Source organism: Cibotium barometz, chromosome 22 (genome assembly GCF_041138505.1).
Source record: "Cibotium barometz isolate CiBa-2024 chromosome 22, ASM4113850v1, whole genome shotgun sequence".
Taxonomy (NCBI): Eukaryota; Viridiplantae; Streptophyta; class Polypodiopsida; order Cyatheales; family Cibotiaceae; genus Cibotium; species Cibotium barometz.
The window spans coordinates 6,643,882-6,659,208 of NC_141067.1; the positions used below are offsets into that span (position 1 = coordinate 6,643,882).

At 38.8% G+C, this 15,327-nt stretch overlaps 1 protein-coding gene across 1 annotated transcript; it reads left to right on the forward strand.

Moving 5' to 3' along the window:
- Positions 1-13,617: 13,617 nt before the first annotated feature.
- On the forward strand, positions 13,618-14,968 carry LOC147626196 (uncharacterized). The gene has a single exon (XM_086816885.1). It carries the CDS (start codon positions 13,641-13,643, stop codon positions 14,688-14,690), a length of 1,050 nt encoding a protein of 349 aa, XP_086673011.1. The 5' UTR covers positions 13,618-13,640; the 3' UTR covers positions 14,691-14,968.
- Positions 14,969-15,327: the final 359 nt, after the last annotated feature.

Genomic DNA, 15,327 nt, shown 5'->3' on the forward strand with positions numbered 1-15,327 from the left:
TCTTAGTTGCACCTTTACAAGGGGTAGATATAATTTTGGGTATGCCTTGGAGACACAAATACAATCCTATTATAGACTATGACACTCATAGCGTTTCTCTAAGGAAGGACAATGAAAATATTATCCTCCAGTGTCAAGTCAAAGGAGAAATGAGTCCTCTGTTGAGTCACACTCAAGCAAAGAGAGCTCTAAGAAAAAGAGATAAGACTTATATGGTATGGGTTAACCAGCTTGATGCTGAGTTGGACACATCCAAAAGACCAAAGTTTGATTCTTTTATCTCCAAATTTAGTGACTGTTTCATGGAAGATCTGCCTCCAGGATTACCTAAGTCTAGGCCAGAGGATCATAGTATTGACTTATTGCCTGGAAATTCCCCGCCTTGTAAAGCTCCCTATAGAGTCAACAATTTAGAGCAAAGAGAAATCCACAGCCAAATAGAAGACTTGCTAGAGAGAGGCCTTATTCGACCTAGTAGTTCACCTTTTGGAGCTCCAGTACTTCTTGTTAAGAAGAAGAACGGAACTTACCGAATGTGTGTAGACTATCGTGCATTGAATAAGATTACTGTCAAGAACAGATATCCTATTCCTAGGGGAGATGATCTTCTTGATAAGCTTAGAGGATCAAAGGTCTTTAGCAAGATTGACCTAAAGTCTGGGTATCATCAAGTCCGTATGACTCAATCTGACATTTTCAAGACAGCTTTTAGAACCCAAACTGGTCATTATGAGTTTTTGGTTATGCCATTTGGTTTGACCAATGCTCCAGCTACTTTCAGCCGTATGATGAATCGCATATTCCTTAAGTTTCAAAGTTTTGTTATAGTGTTCTTTGATGACATTCTTGTTTTCAGCAAGAATCGACAAGAACATGAACAACACTTGGAACAAGTGTTCAATCTTTTGAGAGAAAATGAATTGTATGTCAATCCGGAAAAGAGTTCTTTCTTTCAAGAAGAGATTGAATACTTAGGTCATATAGTGTCGGCCGAAGGGATTCGTGTAGATCCTAAGAAAATTGAGTGTATTGCTTCTTGGCCTACGCCTAGAAACATACATGATCTTAGATCTTTTCTTGGCTTATGTAGTTATTATAGGAAGTTCGTCAAGAATTTTGCTTGTATTGCCAATCCTTTGACTGAACTCCTTAAGAAAGCTACAAATTTCAATTGGACTGAAAAGCAAGATAAATCTTTTGCAACACTCAAGAATGCTTTAACACAAGCACCAGTTCTAACACTACCTGATTTTCAAAGACCATTCTTTATAGTAGTGACTGATGCTAGTGGAAAAGGATTTGGAGCTGTTCTTATGCAAGACAACCATCCTATTTCTTATCAAAGTAGAAAGCTTAAGCCTGCAGAGCAAAATTATAGCACTTATGACAAGGAATTACCAGCAGTAGTGCATGCTTTGAAAATCTGGAAGCATTACCTAATGGGCTCTGAATTTCTTATCAAGACAGACCAACAAAGCATTAGGCATTTGCTTACGCAACCTCTTATTTCAGATAGGCATATCAAATGGGCAGCTTCCATTCAAAGTTTCCAACCTATGATTCAATATCAACCTGGAAAAGAAAATGTTGTTGCTGATGCTTTGAGTCGAAGACCAAATATCAACAACATTTCTATAATTGAAAGTGAACCATTTGTCCTCATGAAAGAAACTTATGAAGTTGATCCAGATTTTTCTCAAATATGGATTAAATTGCGTGAAAACAATTGGACACCTCAAGGAAGTTATTCTCATAATGATGGCTATCTTTTCTTTGAGAAAAGATTGTGTGTCACTCAACCTTACGACAGCTTGTCTTGGAAGAGATGCACCAACCACCATTTGTGGGACATAGAGGAGTTTCCGCAACACTTCAAGTAGTTTCTCGAGAATTCTATTGGCCCCATCTGAAGAATGATGTAGCTAAGTTTGTAGCTGAATGTAACATTTGCCAAACAATCAAAAGCTACAAAGGCAAAGCTTTAGGATTGCTTATGCCTCTACCTATTCCTGATAGACCATGGGAACAAGTGTCTATGGATTTCATTACTGGCTTCCCTACTACTTCCAGTCACCATGACATGATTTGGACAATAGTGGACAGATTTAGTAAGCAAGCCTATTTCATTCCATGTAAAAAGACACTAATTTCTCAGCAAGCCGCGAACATATTTGTTAAGCAAATTTTTGTTCATCATGGTCTACCCAAAGTGATAGTTTCTGATAGAGATTCTAAATTTTGTAATCACTTTTGGGTTGCTCTTTTCTCAAACTTAGGCACTAAGTTAGATTTTTCCACGGCTTTCCATCCGGAATCGAATGGACAAACTGAAGTTACAAATAGCACTATCTTAGATATGCTTAGAGCCTATGTTTCCCAGCAACCTAGTGCATGGGATAAGTACATACACCTACTCCAATTTGCTTATAATAATACTCCTCATACTGCTATTGGTCTAGCACCATTTGAGATCATCTATGGAAGAGCATTGCCTATTCCGGCTACTAGACTCTCTCATAAAATTGAAGCAGCCGACCAATATGTTAGAGACTTTGATCGCATTCTATCTGAAGTGCGTGATTGTATTCAAAGAGCTCAAGAGAAGTATACATCTCAAGCAAATAGGAAGCGCAAAGATTTTTCATTTCAAGAAGGTGATTATGTACTTTTGAGAATTGAAAAGCGTCGATTAAAGAGTGTGGAAAAATTCCCTGCAGTGAAGCTAGCACCTAGATATTATGGGCCATTTAAAATCCTTCAAAAGATTAATGATGTGGCCTATAGACTAGAGCTTCCATCTAATTGGAATATCCACAATTCTTTTCATATTCATCTCTTGAAACCTTTTCGAGGAACACTTCCTACTCACCCCAACATATGAGGAACCACCTCTTATTGAAGGAGAGGAAGAAGTATTAGTTCCTGATGCTATCATTGACCAAGAGATAACAACAACAAGGACATGTAGTCAATACTTCAAGTATCTTTTGACTTTTAAGAATCATCCACAAGAAGATGCTAAATGGATGCCTGAGAAATTTTTCCGAGTTTACCCTGAAATTCTTCATTCTTTTCAAACCCAGCAAATCCGCAATTGAGGACAATTGCAAACTCAAGCAAGAGGGATGTCATGAGAATATATTTTAAGTCCTCTATAAAAATATTATTTATCCCCTCTTGAGTAATTTGGGGACGCCTAGATTACTCTTGCGTCATGCCGGCTAGGTTAATATCGTGGGTGACACCACTATAAATATTAATACGTGCGGTATATGACGTATGTTTGAGGCCACCTATGATTATTTCAGTTAGGTTTGTATGGCAGGGTGATTCCTGGGATACTTACGCCTGGTAGTCATGAGTTGGTGATGATTTGTGCCTGTTTAATATTTGTGGAATTAATTTAATAATTAATTGGGCTTATATTTTCAGGTGATGAAGACTATGGGAATTGAAGAGTTTACTTTGGAAGAAATGTCTTGGATCATCACATTTCATTTTTGGCAAGCATAGTAGCTTGTAATCTTATTAAATGATTTTTCCATTTTGAACATTAGGAAAGATACATTTATTTTTGTGGAATTTATTAAAGCCTATGGCTTTACCCTAGTCCCAATTTGACACTCTATTTTTGTTAAAGAAGGGTGCCGTGCTCTCTAAAAAGCACATCTTGTATTTTGGGGGCTATGGCCTAATTTTGGTGAAAAGGAAAGCTAATAAGGAAATACTCTTGTGTTAGGCCACGCACAAGAGGGGGGAAGATTGCACCCAATATGATCTTTTTGGAGCTAAGTATTTTTTGTTTAAGTGTTTAATTTTTCAAATGATTTGATTTAGTTGAAGCGTACAAGCAATGGTTTTTATGATTGAATTAATTCTCTATCTTTCCACAATCAATTCCTAGAATAAGATTCCGGTTGCATAATGAAATACATCATACCTTTACCTTGATGTCCCATATCATCAAGAGGTATAACTCCAATCCAATAGCATGTAGCTATAGTGTGAAATGGTAGGTGAGTAGATATGATCCTCTACACAAGAGACCATAGCCTAAGCCTCCAAGCCCCCTTCAGTGTGCCCCATGCTCCTATTATATAGGAGGGCCCTCAAGTGACTCTTGACTCTCCATTTCCCATGTGTGACCCTTGGATGCCTGACCCTAACCTTAACCCTTAAGGTTAGTCTTAACCCATGCTCCACTAGAGCTTGTTCCCATGCTCCCATGCTCACAAGCCTAATGTGGATTAGCCTCCTAGTATATGCACACATAATGTGCATATAACGTACTTCCCCTCCCTCAAAACATTGCACTCTTGCAATGAAAAGAAGGAGAACTGCGCTGAACAATCTCAACCAACTCTCAAGTCAAATCCTCTATTTCCCTATCTTTCCACCTAATTTTAACGTCAGGGATTAGTCAACTCTACAAAGTTTCCTTTCCCTGAATTCAAGTACCTTATTAGGTTCATGTGGAACATAGGATAATTCTTCAACTTGAACGAGTTCTTGAGGAGTAACTATGTTATCCTCACCTCCTAGTTTTTCTTTCAATCTAGTGATATGAAAGACTGGATGAACTCTAGCATGTGGAGGTAGTTTAAGTTCATACACAATCGTGCCAATCCGATGAATAAATCGAAATGGACCACAATATCTAGGAGATAAATTCGAGCATTTTCCTTTTGACAAAGTCTGAACAACTTTAGGAACTTTTAAATAAACCAATGCTCCTGGTTCAAAAGACCAAGTTGAGCATCCTCTATCAGCATGGAACCGTGCCCTATCTTGAGCACTCCTAATAGAATCTCGAGCTTTGGTCAACATTTTCTGCATATCACGTAAGAAATCCCTCAATGAATCAAGCTCGATGTCTTTAAAACCGATATCAATAAGTGCCCTGGGTTGATACCCATACATAAGCATGAACGGACTAAAACCAATAGCCGTATGTTCAAAACTGTTAGGCAAATTCCATCATTGGAATAAGTGCCCTGGGTTGATACCCATACATAAGCATGAACGGACTAAAACCAATAGCCGTATGTTCAAAACTGTTAGGCAAATTCGATCATTGGAATTATATATTTTTTCCAATTTGATGCTTTTCTAGAGATATATGCATGAAGCATATCCTCTACAATCTGATTCATATGCTCTGTTTACCCATCAAACTACGGATGATCAGAGGAATTCATACTCAAAAGTAGTTTCCTCGTTGTAAACCATTCGGAATAAAGTAAGAAAACATGGCATTATAACAGCAGGAACCAGGTATCCACCCCATCGACGGCCCGATGTACCCACATCTGGTATTATCGGCTTCCCGAGTTACCTATATCAACATAGAGAGTTATCAACCTCTCGATGAGTCACATATGTCTATCCGTAAACTATCAGGTTGACTGTATAAATCACCTAAAGTACGAAACTAGAGAAAGAAATGCCAACAAAGGAAAAATCTAAATTTCCTTAATCTGAACACAACAAGATAAACTTGAACTCTAAAGAAAGAGATTTCAACAAATGAAAATACTGACGAGATTACACTCATTCAAAACATGCAGGCTATAAATAAAAGAAGTTTATCTAGAGAATGCCCACACTATAACTTCTAGTAAATTTAGAAAATGAGATTGTCTTTAAATGTTGAGGTCAACATGCTAAGTGATGTAAGCAAAGCAACAATCTTAAGCCCAAATTATCCCATAAGATAATATATGTGAGGGATCGCTAGTATCCCATACCACCATGATACCACCCATACACCTAGTATGCCGTCTAGAAAATATGAATAAAATCCTATATAAAAGGAATAAGATGGCCTTATCCCAGACTTTCACATACTAAAACGTGTCTCTATATACCTGAGACTACATCAAGGAATAACTCTTTCCGAGTATATCATTAGAAAAGAATTTTGAATTATTAGCGCCTTTCTAATGATAATGACCCAAAACACAATAAAGTTAGGGTAGAAAAATAACTTACCTAGATACATAAGCAACTAGGTATCCGAGTTGGAATATATATAACTGTACAAGGAACATAGTCCAAAATTACGTGCAAAAAACGAAGGCAAATGCTACCTTCAAAGCATATGAAATTATCCAAAAAATCAAAAGATTCTTATAAAACCATGGATAAAAGCATAGAAGCTCCTCGAATCCATGAAAACCATACTTGATCATAAAAATCAATGCATACCATTTAATGGACATTAATCATGCCAAAAGAAACATTAAAATGGGTGGCCAACTCATTAATCCAGAGTATATTAACGTAGTGTCGTTCAAACAAAACTCCAAAGTAAGCAAGTGAAATACATGTGTGTAGCACTCATTAAAAAACCCCTAGACACAAGTGATCTAGGCAAAACCTGATGAGTCCATATAAAACTTGGAAAACATCCAATAAAATCCACCAAAACAAACCGATCAACTAACCCATGATAGAATTTATTTTAAGCTTAAGAAATTAAGCATAAACCACACTTAAACAAGTGCAAAATAAATTATCATGTACAAGTGTCAAAGATGAAACACACTTTGAACCCAAATTATAGCCATCAAAAGAAATTAAGGAACATGTCAAAAAAGAATGGCTAAACAATGGTAAAAAATCATGAAAACATCGTTTAATTAATCCAAATAGAAATAACTACTAATACGAGGTATAATCGTATTAATATGTGAATGGTTCCCGCATCTATCTAATGTCAGCACGAGAAAATGTACTTCAACATTAAATAACTCTCAAAAATATTAATTTCTCGAGAAAAAGAATTATCATGATTTTTTCCTAATTTTTTCTAATTTTATAGGGCCTCAAAATACAATAATTTTGAATTCCACCAAACTTATCGTATGGCATTCCAAACCTATATTTTTTCAAAAACTTTTCAGCAAATAATTTTGCCAAAATACCATTGAAAAAATATCAATTTTTTAGAATATCTAAAAATAATTTCTAGAATATTCCTAATTTTTCCTGAGAATCCTATCATTCACAAAATTTTCAATTTCGCCCGACAATTCTCAAATCCAATGAAAATTTATAATTTTAATGGATTTTTAAAATTTTTGGGTTAAAAAATATATTTTTAAAGGAATTTAAATGGTCACGGGCACCCGAATGGACACACCACATGCCAAACACCACCCACATTTTTTCGAAATTTTAAATAACCTTTGTCTAATTTTCTACTATTTTTTAAGAATTTTTTTAAAAATTTTAATTTACCCCGAACGCATTTAGAATACAAATGGTCAAAAAATTTCGGAATCCCAATGGTTTTCCTGGCATACGGAAAGCCAACAGTTTCGGGAAAATAAAAAGACAAAAAAAATCGAAATGTGAAAGGTCAAAAGTTTTCGGAATCCGAAAGGTCAAAAGATTTTTCGGAATTCGGAAAGCCAAAAGGTTTCGGGAAAGCGGAAAGCCAAAAGGTTTCCCGGAAGATGAAAAGCCAAAAGATTTTAAGAGAAAAATAAAAAATTTCCAGAGATTTTTTTTCTCAAATGTCAAATTTCCTCTATTTTTAGGCTTTTTCCAAGCTTTTTTTTTGGAAGAAAATTTCAAAAGCTTTTTTTATTAAAAAACTCATTTAAAAAAATAAAAAAAACCAACTTTAATAAGCTTTTTATAAAGCTTACAAATTGATTTTTTAGGGGGGGATCGTTTTTCCGCCACCGCCCGGCGGGCTGATGCACAGCCCCCCCCTCCGCTTGCACATAGAAAAATGGGAAAGGGAGAGGAGGTCTCCCTCTCCACTCTCCTCTCTCCATCTTCTCCAAATCAACTCCTCTCTCACCACCCCAACTTTTATCTCTCTCTGTTAATCATTAATCAAAGAGTTTAATTTTTAGTTAATCTCTTTAATCATAATTATGATTAACATTAATAAAAAATATGATTTTTCAAGAGGTGGTTTATACACGCGAGAGGAAAATAGTGAGAGACGAAGAGGGTCCCACGCACATGGGAGAGCATTCAATGCATCAACATGCTGCCCCCTACTGCATTTCAGCACAAAATCAGCAGATATTTGATCACATACCCGCGGAAAAACTTGCAAAAATGTATAAAAAATACATTTTTAACCATAAAAATGCTCAAAGATTTTCTAAAAAATTAGGAAAAATTTCCTAAAAATTTTAGAAATTTAGGAAATCCATTATACCAAAAATATCTACAATAAAATATGTGGTATTCTAGTAAAAATTTTCATTAATGCTTATTTTAAACCACAAAAATAGAAAAAAATAGCATTAAACTCACGAAATTCTCCCGCAACGTCGATTCGTCCATTGAATAGTAGTAACATGCATTCCAATCACCATATCGACAATCCACATGCAAATCATCAACACAAATCAATAAAATAATTTTTTTATTAGTAAATATTAAAATTTACTTCAAAAAATGCCAAAAATTGTAATAAAAAAGAAACAACAATTAACTAGAGATTACTCTGATACCACTGTTAAAACCCTAAGATGTCTCTAGATAATTTTTATGCATAAACTCATCCACCCGACCACCTTCGAGCCCAAGGGATGCACACATGAATTCTAATGAAATACATCATACCTTTACCTTGATGTCCCATACCATCAAGAGATACCATCAAGAGGTATAACTCCAATCCAATAGCATGTAGCTATAGTGTGAAATGGTAGGTGAGTAGATATGATCCTCTACACAAGAGACCATAGCTTAAGCCCCCAAGCCCCCCTTGAGTGTGCCCCATGCTCCTATTATATAGGAGGGCCCTCAAGTGACTCTTGACTCTCCATTTCCCATGTGTGACCCTTGGATGTGTGACCCTAACCTTAACCCTTAAGGTTAGTCCTAACCCATGCTCCACTAGAGCTTGTTCCCATGCTCCCATGCTCACAAGCCTAATGTGGGTTAGCCTCCTAGTATATGCACACATAATGTGCATATAACAACAAGGTCTACCCAAAATCAATTGAGTGGCTACCAAAATAAGGTGACTGATCCATGGAAAAAGGATATTGAGGGTAAGCCTATATTGCCAAGAGGGGAGCCATGTTTGTTACCAATGTTTGAGTACATTAAAGACCACTCAGAGGATCTACACAAAATATTAGCAAAGATGGTCAGATGACCAAGGACCAAAAGCGGCTTTCACATTGTACATTAAACCTATGAGCGAGTATTGGAAAACCATGATGCAAGAGCTTCAAAAGCCTAATGTAGAACAAGCTGGTTCGTATGCAGATTTTTGGCCAAGAACACAAAGGATAGACAAAGAGAATTCAGAGGAGAATCTTGATGATGACTTCTTGGGAATGGAAGAATTGGATGATCACTACTATGGTCCAATTAGTAAAAGGCCTAAGGAAGCATTTCAACCAACGGTTGATGTTAGGAAGGGAGATTTTATACTTATTCGGCTAGCAGATCCAATCTACCCAATTTGGCTAGGCATAGCACAAAGTAACATTAATGTGAACAGGTCATCTAAGGGCTACAAGAAAGTTTTGATACAGTATTGGGCACTAGTTAGTAAACGAAGAAATGCAAGTGATGCTGAGGTTTATGCTGATTGTTGGAATAAGTTCTCGTAATCTATGTCATGCTTTAGTACTTACTCCGAGTCTGCCAAAGCTTGCTCGGGTTCCAATCCCACTAAGCTTATCGCTACCCTTACTCGTTTGCTCTCCTCAAGCTAGATATCCACATGATTAATCGGTTCATTGTTATTTGGGTGCACATTGAGGCCACTAATTAAATGTTCCAAGAGCTTCACTAGAAATACACACCATTTTTGGAATGCTTGTTACAAATTTTTTGACGTCAGGAAACTTGTTACTTGTAATGACTGCACGGGCACAAAATTTTCTCTTTTGAATTGACAAAATTTGAAATGTTCATAACACTCATGAGTTCTATGTGTGTTGAATACGCATGTGGATGTGGGTTTAAATGAGGGGGACGTGGAGACTCTTTTATATTTCATGCATGGCCTAGTCTATACATTCTAATTATAAATGGAAAGGTGTCAAGCCACCAAAAAGTTTCAAATTTTGAATGAAAATTTGTATGTAAAATTGCTAGATAGCGGGGGTTAAAATAAACATCCAAATAAGCATAAAAAACAGTTAAAAAAGAGAATCGACGATTTTTTCAACGCTTATTTTGACTGTGGGGATTTTTAAGAGATTGACGCCCGGGTCACTTATCCACATTTTTACAGGCTTGGGATAAATAGCTTATGGGGAAGGTGTGAACCCTCTCTGCACCTCCCCCCCATCCCTTAGGGATTAACCTAAGCCCTTCCCCTTGCTCTTGCTTCTAATTTTGTGTTTGGTGTTTGTGTGGGGGGTGTGTGTGTGCTCTTTCAATGTTGCTAACATGTTTTGTTTGTGTTTGTTTTGTAGGGTTTCCATTGATTTACTCTCACAAGTTCTCCTTTGTCTCTCATGCTGCAAGCCCTCCCTCAAGACTCTAGCTAGTAGATAGCCCTTCCCCTTTTCCCTTGCTTTGATTGTGTGTGTGTGTGCGTGTGTGTGATTTCACTGTTTTGCTAGCATGTCTTGTTTGTGTTTATTTTACAGGGTTTCCACTGATTTACTCTCACAAGCTCAAGCTCTCTCTTGGTCTCTCATGCTGCAAGCCCTCCCTCTTGAGACTCCACTTAGCTTACAATCTCTCTAATAAGTGCCCTAAATGCATCGTTTTGGTTTATTTTTATATGCATCTACTTCCTTTTGAAGTTGCCCCTTGATGTGGGTTTTGGGTAGGTAAATCCTTCACGGCTATACTCCTCTCCTTAGAGTCATGGCGTAAGCATGGGCATGATGATGTTCCATGCTTATGCCATGCATTGCCTAAACCCTAAACACTTGCATAATCATGCACATAACCACCTTTATTTGTGTGTGTGTGTGTGTGTGTGTGTGTGTGTGTGTGTGTGTGTGTAGACCATGGATCACACACCATACGACACACCCGCATATAGCCCCAGTATCTCCACCATGCCTACTCTACAAGCAATGTCCCCCAATCAGTTTTTCAATTTCATTTGCCAAATGAGCCCTGAGTAAAGGGCTATGGATCAAGCATACGTTGGGGAAAGGGATGGCACTTCTATATAACCATCACAGCCCATCACCACACAAGTCACACTGTGACACACTCCACGACGAGTCATAGGAACCCTGCCCATGGCTTGCTCGACTAATTCTAGTCATAGAAGATGGGATCACTCGTTGAGTTGTTGCCATGGCGGTGGCTCCACAGACACTTGTATCACTCCGTGCGTGAGTGTCCACCCATTCTTAGTTGTGAGGAGACACCATGCTCACACTCATCCCGATGCTTTGACACTAACCCCTCCACCCCAAATACCGCTCGTAACCAATACAGAGTAGTGGAAGGAAATGTAGTGATCAACTTTGTCGGCCAACGAAGATGAAGACTCACATTTGTGATTTATCCCATATATTTTTCACCCACAACTTTATGAATACATGACATAAACTAAAACAAGCAAAGAAGGACCACATCATCAACCAGATCAGGAGTGACTTTAGGCCAGCTACCCCAAGCAATGAAGAGGTCCATCCCAGGTGGATCAAAGATCACATGGTGGATGTCATGAAGCACTTCCACAGTGATGTTACATGCAGGGTGAAGGTAGGGGGAGAAAAGCCTTGGTATTGTCACCAAGAGATTTGGGTTGAGGAGTGCAGGAAACACAATGCAAACCCCCACAAGTATAAGCAGCAGGACGAGGCCGACGGATGGAGAGTACAGGGAGCTCCCATCTTGGCTAGGATGCTTTTCACATCTACTTTTTAAGTATTAATCTTGGCTGGGACGCTTTCCACACGTATTTTTTAAGTATTATTATTAATCTTTCTCTCGTTTGGGTTGGTATAATGTGTATTTCATGTATAAAAGTATTTATGGTTGGTTTTCGTACTTCCAACAAAGCGTGGTGGGACGTGTAGTGAATGATACAGAGGAGAGGTATGACTTAAAGCACGATACGTATGCCCTCCTCAAGCAACTTAAGCAAGAGGGTGTCAATGTCACTGGACAGATGTGGTTGATATGGTAAGGACTCTACGCTTAGCATCTGCTTAACTTTTGCATCACTTGCCACTTCTCATTTTTTGCGTTATGAATGTTTTTTGCGTTATGAATGTGCCAAACTCCGAGTCCACCGATGATCAGGTTCAGCCTTGGTCGCAAGGCATTATGTACAGGAGAAAAAGCTTCAAGTACTTTTTTGTCAACTTTAATTGTGTGAGCATTTATTGTAAACATAAATAAAAGATGCTATGTAAAATGGTCTAAATAATAAAAATCCATGTTTTGTGAAATCTGAGTACAATTGATGTGGGTACTCTTTAATGCTAGCATAGTGGTGCATTCAGCGCACCTAGACGCACGATTATGCCAAAAAATTACCTGCATTCATCGAAATAGCACTCGCAATGCGCGTTGAAATGCAAGTCGCAATACCAGTCAAAAAGCATCAAAACATTTATCGTTTATGAAAATAGTTTTCATCGTTTGCTATGCTTTTTTTGACAATTCTTCTGACGATTTTTTGGGGGTTATTCTGATGAATCTATACTGGCACTTTTCTCGACGTGAATTTCAACACTTTCGAGGTTTTTTGCATGTTCATTCCCGTCGAAAAAGATGTAAAAAAGGCCCGCTTGTAATAGTGTTTTAAAGATGCTAAAGGGTGCCAAAGCTCACGGAAATTGAAAAGCAGCTCTTCAATATTTGAATTCTCTCCCCAACATTGCTTGGTTAGGTCGATTTTCAATGAAGAGATTCCATCATTGCACCACCCTCTATGTGTGAGCAATGATGTGCAATGTGCATTCACATTGTAGTAGTAGCTAACTTAGGTATTCCATCATTGCACCGCCCTCTATGTGTGAGCAATGATGTGCAATGTGCATTCACATTGTAGGAGCAACTATCTTAGGTACACTCTAAAATCTAGTTTTGTCGAATGGATTAATAATTTTGAAATATATTTCCCATAGAAAGACTAACCGTCTTTTGATGATTTAAAAAACCCTTGAGGTTTTTTATTCCCTTTTTTTAAGGATCTTCATCCTAAGGGTACGGCATATCGAAATCCAGCACTCTATTGGTCTAGGGCCCTTTACAGACTATCGTTGTCCATCAAAAGAGCATGGCGTGTCTGTAAATGGGCTACGGCTTAAGACCGTGCATGGTAGTGGGATTCGATAAGATAGATATAAATCATATATGTAACAAGATACCTTAATATATATATATATATATATCATATTTATGTACGAGTCTATGACCCACCAAGCCGCCGTCGAAAGTGCAAGTCTGTACGGAACGTGCAACGTGGAGAATCTAGCGAGCTTGTAGCATGCCTGTATAAGGACACCTGCAAAAGGAGCCAGTGACTGTCATACTCGTGCGGACAGCTCCTCTTTACAGTTGCCACCTGTGACTCGTGCGGACAGCATGTGGTCCCACGTAGCAGCATACGCTGCTGCCACCTGTCGGCGCAAAATTCTGCACGCAACACTTTTGGATCGGACCTTTAAAGGGTCTTCTCTCTTTTTTCAAGGATGTCCACCGTCCTCTTCCTCTCTGAATCTGCTATGGAGCATCAGATTTATGACTGTTTCCCTTCGACGATCGGTGGTGAAGCATACAACCTGCTGCAGGGGCACACTTCTCACGACAGCCCTGCTTCGTATAATAAATCAGAGCAAACATCAAGCCTAGAGGCATGGTTTGCTTGCAGCGAGCGTCTTCACGCCAGTACTATTACTTGTACCGACTGCTCTATTATTAGTAGCACAGCAGCGTGCGCAGCTGTACTTAATGAATCTGACGCAGACCGCGGTAGCGGGCCCGCTTGCAGCAGCGCGGAGTCTCATCATGTGGCGCCGGTCTGCTGCGCAAGGGCCGTTGCACAGCCTTATGAATATGGCAATGCAGATTTTGTAGATATTGCTACGGTCCTTGATGGGATCAGACAAGCAGATGTGTGGCACCTAGCTCATGAGCCTATTGCATTTCTTGCATTCACTTCCACGGGGTCGGGCATTCTTCCTTGTACAGCCGGAGCTGGTCGTGGACATTTGCTTAATGAAATATATAGAGTTGGCCCAGCTGGCACCAGCTTGTGCAATGCAGCTGATGATGTAATGTTGAAAAAAATGGGCCTTAGTGAGCTAGAAGTTGATGACCGAGAAGCTCAAATTCAACCATTGCACGTAGATCCAGGCCGGGTACTACTGGGTTTACAAGGCGGGCAGATGCAGCAAAGGCTATTCAATCATCAGGAGGCATCTCTCAGCACGCGGGCTGCGCCGAGCTTAGCTTCTTACACCCCAAGAGAGCTGGTCTATTTGGCTGCGGCCATGCAGCCCGTGAGGCAGGTGCAGCAGGATGAAGAGTTGAAGCAGCAGCGGGGAGGTGGGACAAAGGGCTTGAGGATCTCGACGGAACCTCAAAGCGTTGCGGCGCGCCACCGAAGGGAAAGGATCCGCGAGAAGCTACGCGTGTTACAGGGCCTTGTGCCAGGTGGCTCCAGTCTGGACACAGCAACGATGCTGGAGGAGGCCGTGCAGTACATCTCATTTCTCAAGGTGGAGGTGGAAGCGCTCCGGCAAGGCAACAGCCGGCTGATGCGTAAACCTTAAGATGGCCGTCCTCTAACGTTATCATCATTTTGTTATGTTTTATACCAATTACACGTGGCAAAACCAGGTAGCCACTTTTAGAAACGTGTTATAACCTTCAAATGCTAGCTCCTGTCGAAAGGAACCTCTTCTAGAAAGTCATAAAGAGATTCACAAAGCGCACACGCTCTCTCCATTGTATACGTGCAGTTTTGTTTGTTTTTTCATGTTTCTAGATTCTTGAATTATATGCATGTGCTCATTTCTTCGTCTCATAGACCCTTTGGAAGATGATCTTTCTTTTCTTAGTCTCATCTAGACCCTTTGGTAGATGTTTAATACAATCTTTCTTTTCTTTTCTTTCTTTCTCTAAAACAAATATATAATTAGACATTAATATATATGCCTCTCTTGGGTTGTAGCCACAACCCAATAATCTATCCACTCCCATATTCAAAGTGATGGTTTAGACTCCTGCATTCTACACACACACACACACATATCTCACACACTGAGGTGTAAAATTTCTATATATAGAGTTATCTATAATAAACTTACATGATTTCTTATCCTTTTCACACCTCTAAAAACTACTTTACACCCATATTTTCTTTGAACAATAGCACCTCCTTGATTTATTCAATCTCCAATTAACTAG